Genomic DNA, 27139 nt, shown 5'->3' with positions numbered 1-27139 from the left:
GGGATCAGGGATGTTTGCAGGCGGGTTCAGAAACATCAAGGTGGATCAAAGCCTTGCCCCTTTTGATCGCCTGATCACATCCATCCATCTTCACATTTTCCCCCTACAGTTTCTAAGCAGGTGCTGTCAGGATTAGCAATCCTAGGTGATATTTCACTACATTATCATATAAGGTAAAAACAGAATGTAAGCATGTTAATGCTGAGTCATAGGGCAGTGTTTCCCAACCTTGGCCATTTGAAGATATCTGGACTTCAACCCCCAGAATTCCCCAGCCAGAAATGCTGGCTGAGGAATTCTGGGGGTTGAAGTCCAAATATCTTCAAGTGCCCAAGGTTGGGAAACACTGTCATAGGGTATACACTGCAACCTGATTGGTCCAGAGCATTACAAGATGCAAATCAACTCCAGGCGTAGGCAAAGTTGGCTCTTCTATGACTTATGGACTTCAACTCCCAGAATTCCTGAACCAATCATGCTAGCTCAAGAATTCTGGGAGTTGAAGTCCACATGTCATAGAAGAGCCAACTTTGCCTACACCTGAACTATACCAATATCGCTGCTGTTAGTGGTGGTGGTTGTTGGCTGGCTGTAGCAGTTTGAGCGTTAGTTAAATATTGAGCAGAGCTGTAGCATTGATACGAAGAAACCCAGATTGGTTTAGTATCTACTTGAAACCTGGATTGGTTTAGTATCTACTTGTTAGTAAGCTGAATATAGCTAAAGTAAAGTTCCTGTATATAGAAGACTGAGGCAGAATATATTTTGCACTGAAGAGTAAAACTATTTACTACCGTTTCCTACAAATATGTGTTCATCATTTATCTGGTTCCTTAATTGCCACATTATATTGTAGTATCTTACAAAGTCCTCCTGCGTAGCTCTGTATATCCGGACAGGTGCATCTAGAAAGAGGGTCAAAAATCTGCAAAGTGGTTAGTTGCAGAGTCAGTGTTCAAAGTGTATGGAACCCACGTTGCATATCTGACATCCACACAATTGAGGGAGTCCAGAAATATTTCACAAGAAGAGTCATTCGCTCCTCTTCTCACAACAAAATACCTTACTCCGCCAGACTTGAAATTCTTGGTTTAGACAGCTCACAACTCCGTCGTCTCCGTTCCGACTTAATTATAGTTCATAAAATCATAAACCAAAATGTCCTACCTCTTAACAACAACTTCACCTTCAACCGCAACAACACACGAGCACAAAATCGATTTAAACTAAATGACAACCGCTCCAAACTTGACTGCAAAAAGTACGACTTCAGCAACAGAGTAATCAACGCCTGGAATGCACTACCTGATTCTGTGGTTTCTACTCCTAACCCCAAAATCTTTAACCTTAGACTATCTACAGTTGATCTCTCCTCCTTTCTAAGAGGTCTGTAAGGGGCGTGCATAAGTGCACCATTGTGCCTACCGTCCCTGTCCTATTGTCTTCTTTTGTTACTTTTTATCATTACTTATCTAATGTTTAATTTGTACAAATTATACTATAATTGTTTGAAAAAATAAATAAAATATAAATAAATAAATAAATGAAATATTTTGCAAGCATCACACAGGTAAACATATGGCTGCACCAAGCATCCTGCACATGTTGCCTGCATCTCATAGAAGGGAAGGATGAAAAGTAAACTGAACAATTACACAGTGTGTCCATTTTAAAGAATTGATCCCCATCCTCCTTTCTGAAGGCCAAAAGTAAATATAAACTTCCTCCTTGGGGTATAGTCAGTACAAATCCTACAGTCTTTAGAGAATACTTTGAAGATCGTTGGAAATCTGACCATACCTAAAAATAACTACCTCTCTTACTTTGAACAGCCTGCTGGATCATTAATTGATTGAATTAAATTAATATTTAACAGATTGCTGGATCTTTAATTAGTCACCACATTTAAAAAAAAATATGTTGAGATTTTGGAAAGTGGGCAGAGAAAAGCACCTAGGATGATTAAAGACCTGGAAGCTAAAACATACGGAGAACAGTTTCAACAACGTTTCCAAAAGTTTGGTTTGAAAGGTATTCACAATGAATGTCATTCATTTGGGATTGTCAGAGGTTTTTTTTTTTTTTGCTGTTTGGGTTTGCTAAAAGGGCTTGATAAATATCAAATGTGGAATATTCCCCGAGCGTTTTAGATTTCGGGTCTTGGGATACAGATGCATTTGTAACCAAACATTTGTCGGAAATCTTTTTCTTTGATTAAAGCTCATGACCTTTCATTGCGGTTTATTAGTTGTTAATCTTCAGAGGTGACATACTGTACATTGCATGAGCCGGCCTTTTTTCCTGAGTTTTTAAGAGCAGTATTTATTCCCATCCATCTTTCGAACTTGGTTAAATAAAATTGAACGTCTAAAGAACAGAAATAAAGCATTTATGGATTGTTTGGATGGGAGGAATATTCTCTGTTAACATTCCAACTCTCTGTAACAAAAACATCCAGAGATATAATATGCAAATAGATTGTTGCTATTATTATCCAACTGCAAGGCAGATATTCAGTTTCCTGGTGTAAATTGTGCTTTATAGTGTATTAGGATCAAAAGCAGAAAGATACTTCAAAGGGCACAGATGCAGCTTCTGTCTACTGCAATATTAAAATAGCCATGCCAAATCCAGCTATTATATTGTTACTCCTCCTGAGAAACAGTTCTGGTTGATGTGTCCGATGAATCATGAAAGGAATCAACCCACGGGCTCTCCCTGAAGGCACAAATGACCAGATGCAAATTGCCCTACTTTGGACACATGGAAGTGATGTGCCGGTGCCTGGAGGTTGTTGGGGTCTGGATGGGTGTCAACAAACTCAAACTCAACCCAGACAAGACGGAGTGGCTGTGGGTCTTGCCTCCCAAGGACAATTCCATCTGTCCGTCCATCACTCTGGGGGGGGGGAATCACTGACCCCCTCAGAGAGTGTTTGTAACTTGGGCATCCTCCTCGATCCACAGCTAACATTGGAGCATCATCTTTCGGCTGTGGCGAGGAGGGAGTTTGCCCAGGTTCGCCTGGTGCACCAGTTGCGGCCCTATTTGGACCGGGAGTCACTGCTCACAGTCACTCATGTCCTCATCACCTCGAGGTTCGATTACTGCAACGCTCTGTACATGGGGCTACCTTTGAAAAGTGTTTGGAAACTCCAGATGTAGAATGCGGCCGCAAGAGCCATCGTGGGGCTTCCCAGATTCGCCCACGTATCTATAACACTCCATGGCCTGCATTGGCTGCCGATCAATTTCCAGTCACAATTCAAAGTGTTAGTTATGGCCTTTAAAGCCCTACATGGCATTGGACCAGAGTACCTCCAGAACCGCCTGCTACCGCATGAATCCCAGCGACTGATAAGGTCCCACAGAGTTGGCCTTCTCTGTGGCAGCCCCGACCCTCTGGAATCAACTCCCCCCGGAGATTAGAACTGCTCCCACCCTCCTTGTCTTCCGTAAACTACTCAAGACCTACCTATACCGCCAGGCATGGGGGATTTGAGACATCTTTCCCCCAGGCTCCTTATAATTTATGTTTGGTATGTATGTGCTGTTTGGTTTTTAATTATGATAGGGTTTTTAGATATTTTTAATATTAGATTTGTGCCATTATAATATTGTTTTTATCGTTGTTGTGAGCCACCCCGAGTCTTCGGAGAGGGGCGGCATACAAATCTAATAAATTGAATTGAATGATGTGAACACTCAACTTTCTGGAGAAGTCCCTGATGCTAGGATAGATTGAAAGAAAGAGGGGAAGAGGGCAACCAGTAGCCGAGTAGATGGATTTAACTATGTTTCTTGTGATGATGGTGGCAGCTTTGGAAGATCAGAAGAGGCAGGGTAGGCCAAATTGTCATGGGTCCCTCTGTGTGTTCACTAGAAGTGAACATCTGGAATACTGTGTTCAGTTCTGGAGACCTCACCTACTCTACAAAAAGACCTAGACTCGGTTTCCCGGCTGGTCCAACACATGGCAACTCCAAATCTCAACCACCAAATGCTCTGCCCTACACATCGGCAAAAAGAATCAGAACTCCAAATACAAACTGAATAAACAAATTATCAGAGATAATCCCCACTGTGTTATTCTGTTCTGTTACTTTATGTAAGACTTTGGACAACTGGGCAAAGAGACAACAGACAAAGTAGTGACCAGATAGGAAAGAACGTAATCCACCTCTCAACAGTGGGAAAGACAAAAGGCTTGGAAAACACCCTCCCTAGTTTCTTCAATGGGAGATAGGGGGAGAGGGAGAATTATACTTTCAGTCCTACAAGACAGCCCTACAAGGTAGACCAGACAGAATCAGAGACACCAAGGATCGAAGCAAGGTCACAGGACTCCCAAAAGATAACTCTCCACAATACAGGAAGGGTGGGCCTACCTTTTCAATCTTTCTGAGGAGAACCACACCCAAACCCAGCTGTTGCCTATTAGGGATGGAAATACCTGGCTAATTGTCCCCTTCTTTGTGCTGCCCTTCTCTGCCTCATATCTATGATGGCTTGTGCGTTCTCATCTAATGACTCCAGGCTACTCGCTGGGGAGAGCTCCCCCCCCCGGGGGTCTCAGGCTGTTCCCCCTCCTCCTCGTCCTGACATTCCTCTTCCCCGTCTGCCTGGTCCTCCTCCTCCTCCTGTTCCTCGTCCTCCCCCTTTGAGCATGGAGCCGGCAGAGTTCCAGCCGTTCCCTGACGAGCCTCAGACTGAATCACAACATAAAGCAAGCCTGGAAGTACAATGCCATCATCACCCTTTGGCCTCTTTGAGAAACTGGGGAAGGTCTTTTCTGAGCGTCTCCCCCACCCATTGCACAGTTGTGGGTTTGTGCTGTCTTTTATCACACCTTTCCTCTGGCGGTTTCTCTATTTCCAAATCTTTCTCGCCTGTCATTGATCTGCAGTTCTGTGTTGACTTGTTCCATAAATATTACATTACATCTCTGTGGATAACTGCTGTTATCTTATTTTATCTTATACTTACTTTAATGTAACACAGCTATCTGCGTTATCCCAAGATAGAATCTTGCTGAGTGGGCTGCATTTGCACTTGCCTAAGTGATTCATAGCCTCGGGAACTTCAGAAACCGTCCAGGGGATTGGGCAATAACAGGCAACCAAAAGAAGTAGGAACATCACTGAGTTCCAATTAATTCTGGCTGGAGAATTCTGGGAGGTGAAATCCACACACCTTAGCACACTGTCAATTGGCATTATCATTTGGATGACAATAGACAGACAGACAGACAGATGAAAGAGATATGGATGAGTGAAATAGATGAGAGGGGTATCAATGGATGAAGATGGATGGATAGATACAATAGATGATAAATAGATGGATAGATAGATAGGATAGAATAGAATAGAATAGGTGATATATTGGATGGATGGATGGATGGATGGATAGATACAATAGATGATAAATGGATAGATAGATAGATAGATAGATAGATAGATAGATAGATAGATAGATAGATAGATAGATAGATAGATAGATAGATAGAATAGGTGATATATTGGATGGATGGATGGATAGATACAATAGATAATAAATGGATGGATAGATAGATAGATAGATAGATAGATAGATAGATAGTTAGATAGTTAGATAGAAAGAATAGGTGATATATTAGATGGATGGATGTATGTATGTATGGATGGATGGATGGATAGAGATAGATAGACAGACAGACAGATAGATAGAAAGAAAGAATAGGTGATATATTAGATGGATGGATGGATGGATGTGAGCTTCACTCTTCTTCTTGACCCCTAGATCTGCGTAGTAAGAATAATTGCTATTGACCAGTGGTTCTCAACCTTTCTAATGCTTTGACCCCTTAATACAGTTCCTCATGTTGTGGTGACCCCCAACCATAAGTCTAGCACCATTTCTCCCAACAGAACTTTAAGCCAATTGGTAGGAAGGTCAGAGGGACACGCCCACTTTAAATGCCTGATTGGTCGGGTTGTAAAAATATGTTCCAAGGTGCCATAATAGAAGCATTAGTTCCTAACACCATGGAAAATGTGTCTTTTTCCCCTGGTCTTAGGCGACCCCTGTGAAATGGCCGTTCGACTCTTCCGAAGGGGTCCCAACCCCCACATTGAGAACCACTGCAGTATTGACAAACCCAACTTCAGTTCTTTCATTTTATGGGAAGTCCCACCTTTCTCTTTCTTTCCTGCCCCACAGACCAAGCCTGCTCTTCATTACAAGGTGGCCATGATTATCAACTACCTGGGCCACTGCATCTCCATCGGAGCTCTTGTCGTGGCCTTCGTATTGTTCCTCTGTTTGCGGTGAGTAAATTGCTTTTTCAATCCACCCTTGTCCCAGCTTTGTCAATGAATGGACTGAGCAGGAGTCATCGGAGGGGATGGAAAACAGCCAAATGAAATGTGGGTTGCAGATACCAGGGGCGGAATGTTCCTCTCCATAGAGATATGGATGGAGGGATGGACAGAAAGATGGACAGACGATGGAGAGATGAATAGAGGGATGGATGGATGGGCAAAAATATGTACAGACATGGATAGAGGGATTGGATAGGGACAGGAAAGAAGGAATGGATAGATGGAGGGATGGATGGATAGAGGGATGGATGGGCAGAATGATGTACAGACATGGATAGAGGGATGGATGGATAGAGGGATTGGAGAGGGACAGGAAAGAAGGAATGGATAGAGGGATCGGATAGGGGCAGGAATGAAGGAATGGATAGATGGAGGGATGGATGGATAGAGGGATGGATGGATGGGCAGAATGATGGACAGACATGGATAGAGGGATGGATGGGTAGAGGGATTGGAGAGGGACAGGAATGAAGGAATGGATAGAGGGATGGATGGATAGAGGGATTGGAGAGTGACAGGAATGAAGGAATGGATAGATGGGGGGATGGATGGATAGAGGGATAGAGGCCTCTTAGGAACCTGTAGAGGCCAATCGTGGAGAGTCTAAGGGAGAAGTGTTGGGGGTTAGGGGTTGACACAATTGAGTCCGGTAATGAGTTCGACGCTTCGATAACTCGATTGTTGAAATCATATTTTTTACAGTCAAGTTTGGAGCGGTTCGTATTAAGTTTGAATCTGTTGCGTGCTTTTGTGTTGTTGCGGTTGAAGCTGAAGCAGTCATTGACCGGTAGGACGTTGCAGCATATGATCTTGTGGGCAATACTCAAATCGTGTTTTAGGCGCCGTAGTTCTAGGCTTTCTTTTGTTCCCCAGTAATACTTTATAGTGTTACTGGCATTATCTGTGTATCATGCCTGTAAGCTTAAAAGCAGATGCTTCACAATTACGAGATTGATGAATATTTATCAGGTGGGGAATAATAACTAAATAAGCATCAGCACAGTCAAGGTTTCAAAGACGGTTCGTATCAAGGATGCATAATTTTTCTTACCCAACAGCAGAGTTGAGCCCTTGGGCTGTTAAGAAACTTACTGGTAATATTTCTTGCAAACAAGGAAAGACAATAAGCCTGCATTTTAAATTCTGCATTTGGATGAAGTGGTGCACTCTTTTAAAAAAAACTATTATTATTTTGCCCTACTGTCTTTTTTACAATATTGTGATCTAGTATTGTGCGGCTCTTGTGCTACAGGTACATTTTAAATAAATAAGGCAAATACGAACAAAGGAAATTACTGAAACGACTGTAGGAGGAAATTCAGCGGTCAAGAGGGAGAGCTATTAACCATGATTAAGAGGAGCTTGTGAGAACAAATGATTCATGGTTCTTAATGAGATCTAGGCACTTAACAAAAGTCTTGTGGCATACAGACAGGAAGAAGGTCACAAAACGTCTATATCTGAGGTCAGGAAAAAGTCAGTCGTAATTGAGCTTCATCTCAATGGACTGAAGGCAAAGTCAATTTCCCATTGTTTGGAATAAAATAGTTGTCAAGTTACAACTATTTATTTAGCAATCATACAATATTACAACTTCAAAGAGAAAAGTAGCTTGCAAACTGGGCCTAAAAACCCTTATTATAAAACCAAACATACACACAAACATACCATGCACAACTTGTAATGGCCTAGGGGGAAGGAATATCTTAACTCCCCCATGCCTGGCAGTATAAGTGAGTCTTGAGTAGTTTACGAAAGACAGGGAGGGTGGGGGCAGTTCTAATCTCCGGGGGGAGTTGGTTCCAGAGGGCCGGGGCCGCCACAGAGAAGGCTCTTCCCCTGGGGCCCACCAAACAACATTGCTTAGTCGACGGGACCCAGAGAAGGCCAACTCTGTGGGACCTTATCGGTCGCTGGGATTCGTGCGGTAGCAGGCGGTTCCGGAGGTACTCTGGTCCAATGCCATGTATATGATAGTCTAAGTGTTGGGGGTTAGGGGATGATACTACAGTTGGCAGTTAGCTGAAGTAGCCTGCAGTGCTGCGCTCTAACCACTGCGCCACTCTAGTTCTGTGGGGGAAACAAATTCACTTAATGACTGATTCACTTAACAACAGCAGTGATTTCACTTAAGAACTGTAGCAGAAAAGATCCAAATAGGCACGATTGATTAACAACCACCTTACTTAGCAACGGAAATTCTCCTCTCGATTATGATCATAGAACTACCTGTATTTTGAGTGAGAAGACGTTAAATATATATGTCTCAGGGGTTTCTGCAAGCAGTTTCAAATGAGAAAATACAGGTAGTCCTCTACTTACAACAGTTCGTTTAGTGACCATTCGAAGTTACGACGCTATAAAAAGTGACTTATAAACCATTTTTCAAAAAGTGACTTATGACAATTTTCACACTTTATTTATTTATTTATTTATTTATTGGATTTATATGCCGCCCCTCTCCGCAGACTCGGGGCGGCTAACAACAGTAATAAAACAGCATATAATAATAATGACTCCACTTAATGACTGTTGCGGCATCCCCACAACCACATGTTCAAAATTTGAACATTGGGCAACTGACATATAATTATGACGGCTGCAGGGGTTTTGTGATCTTCTGACAAGTCAACAGGGTCATTGAAAAACTCACCATTAATCAATTGCAAAAGACAGCTTTATGTGTAGCCTACAATTTACATCCATTCATTTCGAGGTCGTTTGAAGCACTGAAAAAAATGACATGACTGTTTTACACACTTATGACCACTGCAATATTTCCATGGTCACTTCCAACAGCTGGTCAACTGACCCATATTTATGACCGTTGCTTTGTCCCAGGGTCATGTGATATCCTTTTTGCAACCTCCTGACAAGCAAAGTCAATGAGGAAGCCAGATTCACTTAACAACTTTGCTATGTGAACCCAAGAACAAGGGGGCACAATCTGAGGTTAGTTGGGGGAAAGATTAGAAGTAACGCAAGAAAATATTATTTTACTGAAAGAGTAGTAGATGCTTGGAACAAACTTCCAGCAGGCGTGGTCGGTAAATCCACAGGAACTGAATTTAAACATGCCTGGGATAAACATAGATCCATCCTAAGATAAAATACAAGAAATAGTATAAGGGCAGACTAGGTGGACCATGAGGTCTTTTTCTGCTGTCAATCTTCTGTTTCTATAAAGGTTGCAAAATGGGGCAAGAGACTCCTTTTACAACTTGTTTGTTTGTTTGTTTGTTTGTTTGTTTATTTATTTATTTATTTTGTCCAGAACGTATTGGTAGTATACAAACATATAACAATATATATATATATATATATATATATATATATATATATATGGTGCTAGTAAGAGAGAAACATTAGGAGAGGGGACAGAAGGCACGCCCCTTACTGACCTCTTAGGAACCGGATGAGGTCAACAATGGAGAGTTTAAAGGTAAGGTTTTGGGGTGATAATACTACAGAATCAGATAGTGAGTTCAATGCATTAACTAAAGTCGTATTTCCTGGAGTCAAGTTTGGAGTGGTTTACTTTGAGTTTGTATCTGTTGTGTGTTCCTGTGTTGTTGTGGTTTAAGCTGACAGGAAGGACATTGTAGCAGATGATTTTATGGGCTATGCATAGGTTGTGTTTAAGGCGATGTAGTTCTAAGCTTTCTAAACCTAGGATTGTAACTTGCTAGGCAACAGAATTTGCTCATTTAACCAGGCATTTAATTTTTTATCGTGTGACTATAGGGATGTTGCAGTGGTCGTAAGTGTGAGAAATAGTCACACGTCGCTTTTTTTCAGTGCCGTTATAACTTCAAATGGATGATTGTACTTTGAGAACTACGTATATTATCCCCTCAGCTTTTTTTTTCTTTTAAAGAACATATACCAGTAGTGAGTTGCTACCGGAATGGTAAAGGATGCTGCACCAATAGTAAAAGTGCATGGTATAGGACCAGACTACCTCCAAGACTGCCTCCTGGCACACAAATCCCAGAGATCGGTGAGATCCCAGAGAGTTGGTCTCCTTAGGGTCCCATCAACCAAACAATGTTGCCTGCCAGGGCCTAGGGGAAGAGCCTTCTCTGTGAGGGGCCCGGCCCTCTAGAATCAGCTCCCCCCAGAGATTCGCACTGCCCCGATCCTCCTTGCCTTCCGAAAGAGTTTAAAAACCCATCTTTGCTGCCAGGCCTGGGGTTTTTAGATCTTCCCCCTGATCAATGAATGTTTTTCATGTATGATTGTCGAATGAATTGTTAATGGAAGTTTTTTAAATCAGAATTTTAAGGAATGTCTTTTAATGTATTATTAATTGGATTGTTTATTATTGTTTTTTGTATTTGCTGTGAGCCGCTCCGAGTCCTCGGAGTGGGGTGGCATACAAATCCAATTACAGTGAAACCTGATCTTACGAACTTAATTGGTTCTGGGACGAGGTTTGTAAGACGAAATAATGTTTGCCATAGGAATCAATGGAAAAGCGATTAATGCATGCAAGTCCAAAACTCACCCCTTTTGCCAGCCGAAGCGCTCATTTTTGCGCTGCTGGGATTCCCCTGAGGCTCCCCTCCGTGGGAAACCCCACCTCCGGACTTCCATGTTTTTGTGATGCTGCGATTTCGCTGAGGCTCCCCTCGCTGGGAAACCCCACCTCCGGGCTTCCATGTTTTTGTGATGCTGCGATTTCGCTGAGGCTCCCCTCGCTGGGAAACCCCACCTCCGGGCTTCCATGTTTTTGTGATGCTGCGATTTCGCTGAGGCTCCCCTTGCTGGGAAACCCCACCTCCGGGCTTCCATTGCCAGCAAAGCGCCTGTCTTTGCGCTACTGGGATTCCGCTGCAGCATCAACACGGAAGTCTGGAGGTGGGGTTTCCCACAGAGGGGAGTCTCAGGGAAATCCCAGCAGTGCAAAAACGAGCACTTCGCTTGTAACAAAGGTCCGGAGGCGGGGCATACCAGTGGCGGCAGTTTGGGTTTGTAAGGTGAAAATAGTTTGGAAGAAGAGGCAATAAAATCTTAAACCCCGGGTTTGTATCTCGAAAAGTTTGTATGACGAGGGTTTGTAAGACGAGATATCACTGTAAACTCAAACTCAAAAGTTGAGCTGCGTGTGTAACTTTGGGTATCTTGCGTGCATGTGCATGCATCCCAGCATGTTTTGGCTTCTGCACATGCGCAAGTGGGGACATGCACACGAGAGATTCCAGTGACTTTTTGCTTTTTTGCAAAAGCAAAAAAAAAAATTACGAAAATCTCTCGCGCACACACCCTCACAATATTTTGCTTCCTGCACATGCACAGAAGCAAAAGCACTCTGGGATACCTAAAGCTATGTGCACAGTGCACCGGTAGCAGCAGTAGGAACACTCCGCCCCTGTATCATACCTATGTTGCTTGCGCACATATGTGTCAAATCTGAGTCACTTGGCTCTGCTGCTTTTCAGCTATAACGCTGCATCAAATATAATGTTATATTTTCCTTCTTATAATAACAGAGCTGAAATTACAAGGAACTGCATGTATTTTTGGAGAAACGCAGGGAGATCTAAAGCTCGGATGATTTCTTTTCCCCCTTCCCACTTTTAATAATAGCATAGACAACATCTGTTCTGTATTGCAAGAATAATTTATTGTGGGATTGATTTCCAGAATACAAACTCCTGAAATTTACACAGGTGATCCTCAACTAATGACTACAATTGAGCCCAAATATTCTATTGCTAAGTGGGACATTTGTTTCGCCCCCTTTTATAATCTTTCTCGCACTGTCCTTAAGTGAATCCCTACAGATATTAAGTTAGTAACCCGGTTGTTAAGCAAATCTGGCTTCCTTATTTATGATTATTAAAGTTTTTATTTACAAGGATAAATACAATGAATACATTTAAGTACAGATAACAGTGTAAACATATCGAGATACAGAAGAAAAAAGAAATGGGTAATTAAGAAACAAGGATTGTGTATCAAATTATGGCTTAGACCAGTGTTTCCCAACCTTGGCAACTTAAAGATATCTGGACTTCAACTCCTAGAATCCCCCAGCCAGGGCGATCCCCACTTCTAGGGAATTCTGGGGGTTTGAATCTCAAAATTAAGAACTTGCCAGATTGTGGAACATATGTGAAACTCAGTGGCCTAATCCTTCACAGCCAAAAAACCAAGAATGCATAAAATTTGCCCGAACTTAGACACATTTATTAGCAAATGCTGGATGCTATTTTTATTCTTTACATCTCCCGTAGGGGAGAAAATCGGATTTTCTGAAATACTTCCAGCTTTGATTTTTTTTCCTTCCAAAATTCCTCTTTGGTGCCTATTTTTATTTACCTATTAAATTGGTACAGACTGAACAGGTGGGCCTCAGTTTACGACCCATTTGAGCTGCCAGGTTTCTGCTGCTAAGCGATGCAGTGTTTAGTTTTGCCCCGTTTTGTGGCTTATTATTTTGCCACAGCTCTTCAGTGAGTCAATGTTATTTATTTTATTTATTTATTTTATTCATTTGTCCAATACACAAATACATAGGAAGAAAAATAGACATGTAGTAATATATATAAGGGTAAAAGTGAACTTAGAGGAGAGGATATATGAAAGGAAGAGAATATATATGATAAGTGAGAGAAAGGAAGGACAATTGGACAGGGGACGAAAGGCACACCAGTGCACTTATGTATGCCCCTTGTTTAAGGCGTCTTAGTTCTAGGCTTTCTCGGCTCAGGATTGAAAGTCTAGTCTCGTATGTATGTCCCATACCCACAAGTTCACCACATTGACCAATCGCCTCCTGCCAATGTGTCCATTACTCCCATCAGCTTCTGGACAGGTGTTGAACAAGGGATGACCTTGAGAATCCAGAAATAATTTGTTATGGCTACCTCCCGTCTCCCCTCATGCAACAGCCCATCCCCCACCCCCAAATTCCCACAGCACTATTACATTCCACATTATAATATGTGACAGGCCAAAGTCTCCAAATCAAACAATGGCTTCGGCCTAACATTCAGCATTCGGCCTAATGTTCATAAGTATAAAAAATGGTCCCAATGTCATTTTTTTCAGTACCATTGAAACTTTGAACAGTCACTAAATGAAGAGTTGTAAGTTGACTACCTGTATACCGGGGGTAGCGCAGCAGGTAGAGTGCTTTACTGCAGGCCACTGAAGCTGACTGATAGATCTGTAGGTCAGCGGTTCAAATCTCACCACTGGCTCAAGGTTGACTCAGCCTTCCATCCTTTCGAGGTGGGTCAAATGAGGACCCAGATTGTGGGGGCGATAGGCTGGCTCTGTTAAGGAGAAGGGTGGCATAAAAATGAATGAATGAATAAATAAATAAATACTCATTTCACAATTAAGCGACTTGATATATTTTACCACCATATTTTTGTATATCAAGCTAAAAACCTAGCTATTGAGTTCCCACAACACTAGATTAATGTTAAGGTTGGTTAGGGGTAGTCCTTGACTTATGACCACAACTGAGCCCAAAATGTATGCTCCTAATTGAGACATTTGTTAAGTGAGTGTTGCCCCATTTTACAACTTTTCTTGCTGCAGTTGTTAAACGAATCATTGCAGTTGTTTAGTTAGTAACCCGGTTGTTAAGTGAATCTGACTTCCCCCCATTGACTTTGCTTGTCAGAAGGTCGTAAAAGTTTATCACATAACTGATCCTGGGATACCGTCATAAATGGGAATCGGCTGCCTGGCATCCAAATTTTGATCCTGTGACCATAGCGATGCGGCAATGCTCGTAAGTGTGAAAAATGGTTATGTCACTTTTGAAGGGTCACTAAAGAAACTGTTGACAGTCAAGGACTTCCTTATTTTGATTTGAGCGGCTGAATGTGTGAATTCATTCCACTGAGCTTTTTCTCTCCCTTTTAGGATAATTAAAGACGTCTCCCGCATTCTGTAATGTGATTCTTTTTTTTCATTCTGCTCCAAGCAGTTTCTTTTAATATCAAGCTGACTGGGGAATTCTTGGGAAATTAAAGTCCACACATCTTAAACTTGCTAAGGGGAAGAAACATTCAATATGCCAGTAGGTTACAAAACGTAGAAATGGCAGAAATCTAAAATACAATATAGATTGAGGCAGTTCGTCCCTGAATCCTGGGAAACGTAGTTTCGATCAATGAGAATATAATTGGAAGGGACCTTGGAGGTCTTCTCGTCCAACCCCCTGCTCAAGTAGGAGGACCTATACATTTCAGATAAGTCTAGTCTCTTCTTTAAAAACCTCCAGCGATGGAGCACCCACAACTTCTAAAGGCAAGCTGTTCCACTGGTTAATTGTTCTCAGCGTTAGGAAGTATCTCCTTAATTCCAGATCGCTTCTCTCCTTGATTAATCTCCATCAATTGTTTCTTGTCTTAGAAACATAGAAGTCTGACGGCAGAAAAAGACCTCATGGTCCATCTAGTCTGCCCTTATACTATTTCCTGTATTTTATCTTAGGATGGATCTATGTTTATCCCAGGCATGTTTAAATTCAGTTACTGTGGATTTACCAACCACGTCTGCTGGAAGTTTGTTCCAAGGATCTACTACTCTTTCAGTGAAATAATATTTTCTCACGTTGCTTTTGATCTTTCCCCCAACTAACTTCAGATTGTATCCCCTTGTTCTTGTGTTCACTTTCCTATTAAAAACACTTCCCTCCTGGACCTTATTTAAGCCTTTAATATATTTAAATGTTTCGATCATGTCCCCCCTTTTCCTTCTGTCCTCCAGACTATACAGATTGAGTTCATTAAGTCTTTCCTGATACGTTTTATGCTTAAGACCTTCCAGCATTCTTGTAGCCCATCTTTGGACCCGTTCAATTTTGTCAATATCTTTTTGTAGGTGAGGTCTCCAGAACTGAACACAGTATTCCAAATGGGGTCTCACCAGCGCTCTATACAGCGGGATCACAATCTCCCTCTTCCTGCTTGTTATACCTCTAGCTATGCAGCCAAGCATCCTACTTGCTTTCCCTACCGCCTGACTGCACTGTTCACCCATTTTGAGACTGTCAGAAATCACTACCCCTAAATCCTTCTCTTCTTAAGTTTTTTGCTAACACAGAACTGCCAATACAATACTCAGATTGAGGATTCCTTTTCCCCAAGTGCATTATTTTACATTTGGAAACATTAAACTGCAGTTTCCATTGCTTTGACCATTTATCTAGTAAAGCTAAATCATTTACCATATTACAGACTCCTCCAGGAATATCAACCCTATTGCACACTTTAGAGTCATCAGCAAATAGGCAAACCTTCCCCTATGCCACTCACAAACGTATTAAAAAGGAGTCTTGCTTTCTGGTGCTTTGAAAAATAGCTTGACCCCCTTTTCTTTGGCAGCCCTCAAATATTGGAATACCGCTATCATGTGCCCCCTTGGTCAGGGGTGGGCAGCAGGCAGGACGGGGTGGAATACAGTTCCACCGGAGGAAATGAAGCTGTATGCCCAGTTCCAGCTGAATATTCCCCCCTCCCGTCTTCCTCTCCCTCCTCGGAAAGCGGCAGGGAGACCAGCACCGGTAGGAGTTGCAGGGGGCCCATTTCCTCCCCCCTCTTTTCTCAACAGCTGATCGACACCCATTCGCCTAGCTACCCAGCCTGTGGCGAGGGGGGCGACCCAGGAAGGAGAGCGCGGGAAACGCGAAGCAAATTGTCACCCCAGAAATTGACACTGTTGAAGTTGTAAGTCGAGGACTTAACAGTTCACTTGAACGATGATGATCGTTCAAGCCACTCCCACATGGTCACATGGCTGGCAAGCCACTCCTACCCAGTCACATGACCATCAAGCCACACCCACAAAATAAGCCACACCCACAGTGTGGCAGTAAAAAAATTGGCTGCCCATTACTTCCCCTGGTCCTTCTTTTCAGCAGACTAAGCCATACCTAATTCCTACAACTGCATTCCATATGTTTTAGTATCCAGTCCAGGCCTTTTAATCAGCCTAGTTTCTCATCTCTGCACTGCTTCCAAAGTGGATTAATGACTAGAATTTGTTTTAATTTTTTTTAATTTCCCTCTCATTTCCTTTTGATGTTGCATGTTTCACTTATTCTTCCTTAACTTTCCTTAATAATTAGAGTGTATTTGTCTGTTTCTCCTCCTTTTAGATTGTCCCTGTCTCATTTATTCCCAGCTAAGAGTTATTTATTCTCACTTCGGCTATGCGACTGTGAATCTTAAAAGTGTCGTTGCATTTATAAAACCTGCTTTAAAATGTGCTTCCCAAGCCACCAGCAGAATTCAGAACAATTTATCTACGGTTCATATTGCCGGAGAAATGTTGAAAACATCATTAGAATACAATTTTGGAGTCCCCATGATCATATCAGTCATAATATGCCGCTCACTGTGATACACAGAAGCTAAGCGTTTGCCATTGCAACATAAATTTTTGTTTTAAAATACTGTGTCGCTACTGGAGTCGTTCTAAATATCCTATCTTGTGGATAAAAGACTCTTCTTTGCCTACTTTTTTTTTCTCCATTGAAAAAAAGATTAAACAACAAGAAAAAAAGTATTCAAAAGATGTTGAGCTTCTAGAACAGTGGTGTCAAACTCGATTACATTAAGGGCCACATAAGAGTTGTTTGACTTTGGGGGGGGCTGGGGACAGTGTGGACAATGTGATATCACTCGTGTCGGGAGCACCTGAGCAAAAACGGAGCTTGGGAGGGTTGCACATAGGTCTCCCAAGTTCCGTTTTTGCTGACAGACGGTTGCAGGAGGCCATTGCAGCCGAAAATGGAGCTCAGGGGGGTTGTGCGTAGCCCTCCCAAGCTCTGTTTTTTTCTGACAGAGGGTTGCAGGAGGCCATTGCAGCCATAGATTGAACTCGGGGTGGAGATGTCCGGCCTTCCCAAGCTCTGTTTTTGCTGGTAGAGGCACCACAGGCTGGTCCTTCACTGTTTCCAAGGAGGCCCTGTGAGCCATATTTAAACACCTGTGGGACAAATCCAGCACCCGGGCCTTGAGTTTCACATTCCTGCTCCAGAAATACAGTAGAGTAGAGCAACAAAGACGATTAGGAGATCGGGTCTAGGACTTTTAGCCTCCTCCACTTGGCCGAGGCTGTTCTGTCCCCAGCCTTCCGCCCCCCAGCCATTGGTTGCTGCCTTTTCTCCTTCTCAAAAGCACTTTCGCCCTGGCCTTTTGGACACAAGGGACACTTAGCCGCCATTACTTTTCATTGCCTTCCCTGTCTGAAAGCAGCCTTTTTTGGAGAAGGAGCAGGAGTTTTATATTTTAATTTGTGCGTGAATGTGTTTATTTATTGTCTGACTGTCTGGGGTCCCAACACTGATCATTCTGCTGATTTTTAGGGTGGTTGATGGGCAGGTTATAGGAGGGATGGTATGGGAACCTCGGGAGGATCTTCAGGATCGTCACCTTTTCGGGTGTGTGAACACTTCCGCCCTGTGCCCCAGCATCATGTCTATGCTTGTAGTCAGTCTGTGCGATCTTTTTGCAGCAGCTGAGTATGTGATCGACGGTTTCATCTGTTTCTTTACAGAGTCTGCACTTTGGATCGTCTGTTGATTTTTCAATTCTGGCTTTGACAGCATTTGTTCTAATGGTCCATTCTTGTGCCGCCAGTATTAGTCCTTCTGTCTCCTTTTTGAGTGTTCCACTTGTAAGCCATGACCAGGTCTTTTCTTTATCCACTTTGCCTTCAATCTTCTCCAAGAACTGGCCATGCAATTCTTTGTTCCGCCAATTATATTATTATTATTATTATTATTATTATTATTATTATTATTATTATTAACAACTCTTAGTGCCTTTTTGGCAAATATTTCACATCTTCTGCAAAATATTGATTTACTTCAGGATAAAGTATGGGATTGAAGTGCATAAACCATCCCGCCTGAAGGAAAGATAATTTTGCTGGAGTTGTAGATCAGGGCCTTCCCATTTTCTTGACTGAATGCCTGAAGATTCCACAGAGCCTACTTAGATGAATAAACTGATCTAAATATCTATATACTGTACATATATTTATATTTCTACATTTGCCGTTTTAGGAGTATCCGATGCCTCCGCAACATTATCCACTGGAACTTGATCACAACGTTCATCCTGAGGAATATGATGTGGTTAATGTTACAAACAATCGACCACAATATCCATGAGAGCAATGAGGTACTTCTTCCTCAAGAGATATGGCAGAAATTCACATACAGGTAGTCCTTGACTTACAACCATTCATTTAGCGACCGTTCGAAATTACAACAGCACTGAAAAAGTGATTTGTGACTGCTCCTCTCACAACCCATTTGAGCCTCCCCATCAAAATTAGGTTGCTTAGCAACCTACATGTTGGCTGCCACATCCTGTGATTGTCATGTGGCTGTCATTCTGGAAGTCATTGGGGGAAGCTGGGTTCTCTTAATGACCACATGAGTCACTTAACAACTGCCGTCATTTTCTTGAGAACCATGACAGGGAAGATTGTGAAATTGGGTGGAAATCGCTCAACTTGCTTACCAATTAAAATTGTGTTCATGAAGTTGCATTTTGTAAACCAAAGTGCAAAAGAAAACTATAGACTATTGAGTGCAAGTAGTCCTCACCTTACAACAGTTCGTTTAGTGACTGTTCAAACACTGAAAAAAGTGAATTATGGCTGCTTTTCATACTTACGACCATTATAGTACCCCTTTGGTCACAAGATCAAAACACTGGTCACAAGTTCAAACACTGAAAAAAGTGAATTATGGCTGCTTTTCATACTTACGACCATTATAGTACCCCTTTGGTCACAAGATCAAAATTTAGACACTTGGCAAATGGCATGTACTTATGGCGGTTGCAATGTCCCGGGTCATGTGATACTCTTTTGCGACCTTCTGACAAACGAAGTCAATGGGGAAGCCAGGTTCATTTAACAACCATGTGATTAATTTAACAACTGCAGTGACTAACTGTGACAAGAAAGGTCCATTTATTAGATTTGTATGCCGCCCCGAGTCTACAGAGAGGGGCGGCATACAAATCTAATTAATTAATAAATTAATTAATCTAATTAATAAATAAATAAAATAAATAAAATGGGGCAAGACTCACTTAATAACAGAAATTTGGGGCTCAGTTGTAGTCATAAGTCAAGGACTTCCTGTGCAAACATAGACGCCGTATGGTACAAATGGACTAAAATATGTACATTTTACCTCATGATTTTTAGCAAATGTATATTTTCTTTTATATATACTGAGAACATATGCACCAAAGGCAAAATACTTGTGTGGCTAATTATGCTTGGCCAATAAAATAAAAATTATATTTTTTTCTACATATCTTCCCACAGCTTTGGTGTCGCTGCATCACAACTATATTCAACTACTTTGTGGTGACCAATTTCTTCTGGATGTTTGTGGAAGGTTGCTACCTCCACACCGCCATTGTGATGACGTACTCGACGGACAAGCTGAGGAAATGGATTTTTCTCTTCATCGGCTGGTGTAAGCCATCTAAAAGCACAATCTACTTCCTACGTTGCGTTTGGGGAGTTTCATTGTTAGCCAGGCCTTTCCTCAGTAATTTAGAAAATTGATGAATAAGTGACGTGAGAGGGATCTTGGAGGTCTTCTAGACCAGTGTTTCCCAACCTGGGCAACTTGAAGATATCTGGACTTCAACTCCCAGAATTCCCCAGCCAGGAATTCTGGGAGTTGAAGTCCAAATATCTTCAAGTTGCCCAGGTTGGGAAACACTGGTTTGACCAACCCCTGCTCAAGCAGGATATCCTGTTTGCTGACTTTGGGTAGCAACAAGACAGAGAGAAGGGCTAGTTATGCATCTTTAATAAAAAGGCCTTAAAAACACAGCTTTGCCGGCAGGCGTGGGGCTGTTTGAGCGACAACATCCTGCTGCAGGAACTAGCTATGAATGAATGCTAGATGAGAGCTTTTTAATATTGGGGTTTTAATTTCGTATTGTTGTTTTATCCTTGTACGCTGCCCTGTGTCCATCAGGAGAAAGGCTGCCTATAAATTGAAGTAATAAAATTTTAAAATTATTTTTTATTATTTATTCGACTTCTATGCCGCCCAATCCTGATGGGACCCAAAGAAACAAATGGAAATAATCTGAGCTTCTATCTTTATTGGGGTCGCGGGGTATCTCAAAAGTTGTTGTGGTCTAGCAATATCAATTGAGGGAGGAAGGTGGGAGGCAGAGGAAGGAAGGGAGATGTTACATGTTAGACAAACTATGCCCTTGTTAGGTCATTGTTTCAGAAATATTTCAAGGGAGGGAGGATGGATGTATGGGAGGAAGGAGAGGGAGAGAGGGAGGGAAGGAGAGGGAGGGAGGAAAGAAGGAAGGAAGGAGAGAGGAGGAAGGAAAGGAAGGAAGGAGAGAGTGGAAGGAAGGAAGGGGAGAGAAGGGAGGGAGGGAGGAAAGAAAGAAGGAAGGAGAAAGCGGAAAGAAGGAAGGAAGGAGAGAGGAGGAAGGAAAGAAAGAAGGAAGAGAGCAGAAAGAAGGAAGGAAGGGGAGAGGAGGGAGGAAAGAAAGAAGGAAGGAGAGAACGGAAGGAAGGAAGGAGAGAGGAGGAAGATAAGGGAGGGAGGGAGGAAAAAAAGAAGGAAGGAGAGAGCGGAAAGAAGGGAGGAGAGGGAGGGAAGGAGGGAAGAAGGGAGAGGGAGGGATGGAGCAAGCAAGAAAAGGAATGTTTTCATGAGTGGTTGGATGAACAGACAGATGTACAGCTCTCTCCTTCCTTCCTTTTTATAACTGGGTGGATAGATTGAAGCTAATATCTAAAAGGTTCCATAAAGCCTACATTATTCTAGTATTTTTAGGAAAACAAATCTTTGATGTAGCTCCTCTCTGCTCCTTCAGACTTCTGAAAAGGCTCCATTATCAGTAAGGCAATTCACTCTTTTTCTTCCAAGCTTTGAACGAGCCTCTTAGAACTTCCACTCTGTCGTTGTTGTTTTTCCATCTCCTTTTTCTTGTAGGTATTCCTTGCCCCATTATCATTGCCTGGGCTGCCTGCAAGGTTTACTATGAAAATGAGCAGTAAGTATAAAAGTGATTCAACCCACTCCCTATTTTTCTGCAAATAGCAGGTTTTCGCTGTTAACGAAGAAACAGTTCAGCAAAAATGACCTTTGCAGCAGGATAATGACCTAGGCCAATGATGGAAAAGGGGTGTGCATATGCACATACGGTGATACCTTGTCTTACAAACTTAATTGGTTCCAGGACGAGGAACATAAGGTGAAAAATTCGTAAGACGAAACAATGTTTCCTATATGAATCAATGGAGAAGCGATTAATGCGTGCAAGCCCAAAATTCACCCCTTTTGCCAGCTGAAGCGCCCGTTTTTGCGCTGCTGGGATTCCCCTAAGGCTCCCCTCCATGGGAAAACCCACCTCCGGACTTCCGCATTTTTGCAATGCTGCAGGGGAATCCCAGCATCGCAAAAACGGGCACTTCACTGGCAATGGAAGTCCAGAGGCAGGGCATCCCGGCGGCGGCGGATTCGTAAGGTGAAAATAGTTCGGAAGAAGAGGCAAAAAAATCTTAAACCCCGGGTTCGTATCTCGAAAGGTTCATATGACGAGGAGTTCGTAAGATGAGGTATCACTGTTCTCACACCCATTCTCTCCCCACAAGCACCCCTACACTGTCTCATGCGCATGCACACATACCCCTCACCCCCGTGTATGTGGACAGGCCTCCCTAAAGCCTGGGATGGTGAAAAACACCCGAACAGGCAAACCGGAAGTTTTGAAAAATGGGCTTCCGTTTTGCCCATTTCCCCAGAGTGCAAAAAACAATACAGCGGGCAAATCGGAAGTCAATTTTTCTAAACTTCTGGTTTGTCCGTTGGGCCGTTTTTTGCACTTCAGGGCTTTAGGGAGCCTTCCCTGAACCCTCCGGAGGGCGAAAGGCTTTCCCCATGGCTAAAAATCAGCTGGCCAGCACACGCATGCGTGCTGGAGTTGACAAAAGGCAACACCTTGTGTGGCCTCCAATACAACCCCGTGTGTCACCTGTGGAACGTGTGCCATAGGTTTGCCATTCATGGGAAACAAGTTTGGCCAGTGAGGGTGAAAAGGTGTGTGTTTGTGTGTTAGCATGTGTTTGTGTGTTTGCATGCGTCCATGTGCCCGCACCCCATCCCTGCCCCTCCCCCACATATGCAAACCCCTACGCTGCCCCTACACATGCTCACAATCCCCCCCCCATCTGTACCCATGCGCACAGATGGGATGGTGGGGAAAAAGGCCAAATGGGCAAACCGGAAATTCGGAAAATGCACTTCCGGTTTACCCATTGTGCTGCTTTTTGCACTGCGGAGGATTGAGGGAAGCATCCCGAAGCCCCGGAATGTGAAAAACAGCACAATGGGCAAACCGGAAATGCATATTCCGAACTTCCGGTTTGTCCGTTGGGCTGTTCAGTGCTTCAGGAAGCTTCCCGAGTGCAAAAATAAGCACAACAGGTAAAGTAGAAGTTTCTTTCTTTCTTGCCCCTGTTGTTAACTTCCAGTTTGCCCTTTAGGCAATTTTTTGCACTCTGGGGCTTCAGGGAAGCTTTCCCCGAGGCCAAAAATCAGCTGGCCAGTGCACACATGTGCGCTGGAGCTGACATAGGGCAACGTCTTGCATGCCCTCCACTATGGCTCTGCCTGTCACTCTGTGGCACACGTGCCATAGGTTTGCCACCACTGACCTAGGCCATTTCCAAAATTACTAATTTGGTGGGAGGTATAACAGTTTTGTGGTTCACAATTACTTCAAAATCCTGGGAGAAAGGTGGAATAGAAAAAAATATACAATGAATTCAAATCAAACCAAGGAAGCAAATGCAAATAGCCCTTAACTTGCAGCCAGAATTTTCATTGCTAAGCAAGGTGTTGTTAAAGAGTAACACTCATTCTCTGACCTTTTTTGCCATGGTTGTTAAGCAAATCGCTGAAATTGTTAATTGAATCATGCAGTTGATAAATTAACCCACTTTGCTTGTCAAAAGCCAGCCGGGGAAGGTTACAGATGGCAATCACGTGACCCGAGATGATGCAACCACCATAATAAATACACGGCAATCGCCAATTCGTGAATTTTGATCACGGAATGTAACAAGAGTCATTAAATGCAAGGAATGATTGTAAATCAGTTTTTCAGGGAGGGAGGGAAGGAGGAGGAGAAAGAGAAGATAAGAATTTGGAGAAGATAGGAGGAAAATAAGATGGAGAAGGCAGGGAAGAGGAGTAGGAGGAAAAGGAAGAAGGTAAAAGATGGAGGAGGGGAAAGAAAATAAGATGGAGACGATAGGGAGGAAGAGGAAAAGCAGGAGGAGAAAGAAAAGAGATGGAGAGGATAGGAGGAGGAAGCGGAGAAAAAGAAGATAAGATGGAGGAGATAGGGAGATGGAAGAAAAGGAGGAAAAGGAAGAGAAAAGAGGAAGAGGAGGAGAAGATGGAGAGGAGGAAGAAAAGGAGGAGAAAGAAGAAGAGAAAAGATGGAGGAGAAGGAGAAAGAAAATAATAGGGAGACAATAGAGAAAGAAAGAAAGAAAGCCCTCACAATTAGGCTCAAACTAAAACTTCTCCCACTCAAGCTAAAATGAAACCTCCTTCAGATGATGTGCCATGATTACTTGACAATACTCTGAGTGTGATGGAAAAGAAGGCAGGTAGGAAGCCGAACGTGGTACACAAACCCTCCTTCCTTCCTCTTCAAAGTTTGCAGAGGATCAGAGTGAAGAATATAATCGGCAGGGTGCCTTGGATTCTGCAAGGTGCTAATAATAAAGCAACAGTGGAGGTGGGAACATAAGCGAGTGCATCTGCTAAGAGAGTCGATCCATCAGTCTCATTTGCATAATTAAGCTGAAAAGCAAAACAAATCCCCAGCATTGCAAAGACACAACTGAGAATCGTTCCTAAAAGGAACACCACATTCTTACCTTTTATTTGATATACAGGTGGTCCCCGGGTTACGTCGTCCCTGACATACGACGTTTCGTCATTATGACGACCCAGGGACAGCTTTGAAGCTGCCGCTGCCATTCAGGTGAAGGGATGTCTGCGGTGGGGGGCGGCTTTGGAGATCCCCTCGCCCAAACGGAGGCGGCAATGCAGCGCTGAGAAGGACCGGCTGTTCGTTCATTGAAGCTGCCGCCGCCATTCGGGCGAAGGGATCTCCGCTGTGGGCGGCCTCAGAGCCGCCGCCGCCACCCACCGCGGAGATCCCTTTGTCTGAACGGCGGCAGCAGTGGCTTCAAGGAACCAACAGCCAGTCCTTGACGCTGCATTGCTGCCTCCGTTCGGGTGAGGGGATCTCCGCGGTGGGTGGCCTCGGAGGCTGCAGCAACGCAGCACCGAGAAGGACCAGCTGTTGGTCCCTTGAAGACGCCGCCGCCACTGCTGCTACCTCCATTCGTGTAAATCACAATACAGTATTCCGAATTACACGGAAATTCGGCTTACGACACCCCGTAGGAACTGATCGACATCATAAGTCGGGGACTACCTGTCTGGGAGTTATATACATGTAGTAATCCTCGACTTATGGACACAACTGAGCCCAACATTTCTTTTGCTGAACCCATACAGCTAGTCCTTAAGATTTTGTTAACTGAGTTTGCACCATTGTATGACATTTCTTGCCCCTGTCGTTAAGTGAATCACTGCAGTCAAACTGCTGTGAAATGAATCTGACTTCCCCATTGATCTTGCTTGTCAGAAGGCCACCAAAGGGGTGGGGGTTCACGTGCAGGTGGGACTTGGCACTTTCCCGCTATCAGTGCACTGTGCATGCAGCTTCGGGTATCCTGCACGATCTTTCTTGCCACTGCGCATGCACGGAAGCAAAAAATCGCTGAAATGACACACACTCTCACACTCTCATGCGCATGCACAGAAGCAAAATCTTCCTGGGATGCGTGCACACCTGAAGCTGCGTGCACATCTCCCATTTTATTATTATTATTATTATTATTATTATTATTATTATTATTATTATTATCATTATCATCATTATCATCATTATCATTACCATTATTATTATTAATTAGATTTGTATGCCACCCCTCTCCGTAGAATATTATTATTATTATTATTATTATTATTATTATTATTATTATACGGAGAGGGGCGGCATACAAATCTAATTAATAATAATAATAATAATAAGACTCGGGGCGGCTCACAACAATAAAAACAGTACAAATCCAATAATTAAAAACAGTTTAAAACCCCTTAATGTAAAAACAATCATACGTCTCATGCAAACTATACATAAAACTACCGGCACACAGGGTGGCCCATATTGAGTAGGAACACAATACTGGTCCCGTGACCCAAGGATGCTGTGACCATCATGAACACGAGTCAGCTGCGTCTGAATTTTGATTGTGTGTCCACAAGGACGCTGCCACCGTCGTAAGTGTGAAAAATGGTCCTAAGTCGCTTTTTTCCAGTGCCGCTGAAACTTTGAATAGTCATTAAATGAACAACTGTAAGTCGAGGACTGGCTGTACTAGCTCATACATCCATACAACTAGTCCTCAATATTTTGGACATTCAGGAACTATCCTGCATTTACCGCCGTTTGCAGAATCTGGCGGTCGCAGGATTTATGATTTTGCTTCCCCAAAAGAAGTCATTTACTGTAGGAAATTATTCATTTATTTATTTATTACTTAAATTTATAGTCTGTCCTTCTCCTAATGGACTCAGGGCAGAATACAGAATAAAACAAAGATACAAAATTTAAAACCTCAATTATTTTTTTTAAAGAACACATTAAAAAAGACATTCATCCGTCACACATCCATTACTACTAGCATGGGTTTACTCAAAATGGGCTCACTTTAAAAATCCTGGATTTAGTTTGATGACCGGCACAAAAAAGGTGGTTAAATTGGCTCAGCCACAGGAAGGACAGCTTGACTTACATCATATGAGCCGGGGTGGCGCAGCAGGTAGAGTACGGTACTGCAGGCCACTGAAGCTGACTGTAGATCTGTAGGTCAGCGATTCAAATCTCATCACCAGCTCAAGGTTGACTCAGCCTTCCATCCTTCCGAGGTGGGTCAAATGAGGACCCGTATTGTGGGGGCAATAGCCAGCTCTGTTTAAAAACTGCTATTGCTAACATGTTGTAAGCCGCCCTGAGTCTAAGGAAAAGGGCGGCATAAAAATTGAATGAATGAATGAATAAATAAATAATTCCACATTCAGTAACAGTCATAAGTTAAGGACTACCCACATAAATGTATGTCTGCGGAGAGGGGCAGCATACAAATGTAATAAATAAATAAAATAAATGTCTCCATCGTGCTTCCTAGGGTAAATGTGCCGCTTAATGCAGAGGATAATAAAAGAGGAAAGAGATAGCAAGTCAAATAAATTTGAAGCAGGAGATAAGAAAGGCGAAAATAAAACATGAACTAAGTAGACTTTAAATCACAGCATCGAACATGTTTCTCCTATGCTCCATTCTGGGCTCGCCAAACACCCTCGCTATCGCTGTGCTTTATTCGTTGCTTCCTGTATTTTTTTTTTCTTTTTCATCATTTCTCCAGCTCCGTCCAGCCGCAGCCTACTCAAGCTTTCCCCCCAGTCTCCTGTCTTCCACTCATCTTTTGTCAATTTGTTCCCCCCCCCCTCGCCGTTTTTCATTCTCCTTATATAACCTTATGGTATCTATTTTCAGGTGCTGGTTTGGAAAAGCACCAGGGAAATACATAGATTACATCTATCAAGGACCAGTGATTCTTGTCCTGCTGGTAAGATTTTGCTCTGAGATT

At 42.9% G+C, this 27139-nt stretch overlaps 1 protein-coding gene across 1 annotated transcript in view; it reads left to right on the top strand.

Moving 5' to 3' along the window:
- The window catches only part of CRHR2 (corticotropin releasing hormone receptor 2), a 115748-nt gene that overhangs the window by 59403 nt on the left and 29206 nt on the right, over positions 1-27139 (top strand). Inside the window, exons 4-8 of the mRNA XM_070729516.1 lie at positions 6198-6304; positions 18396-18513; positions 19679-19832; positions 21333-21393; positions 27046-27118. Coding sequence (XP_070585617.1) covers positions 6198-6304; positions 18396-18513; positions 19679-19832; positions 21333-21393; positions 27046-27118 — 513 coding nt within the window. The remainder of the gene's footprint in view (positions 1-6197; positions 6305-18395; positions 18514-19678; positions 19833-21332; positions 21394-27045; positions 27119-27139) is intronic.

Source organism: Erythrolamprus reginae, chromosome Z, assembly GCF_031021105.1.
Source record: "Erythrolamprus reginae isolate rEryReg1 chromosome Z, rEryReg1.hap1, whole genome shotgun sequence".
Lineage (NCBI taxonomy): Eukaryota > Metazoa > Chordata > Lepidosauria > Squamata > Dipsadidae > Erythrolamprus > Erythrolamprus reginae.
Note: the sequence above shows the minus strand (reverse complement) of the source record. Positions and strands in the feature narration are given on the sequence as shown.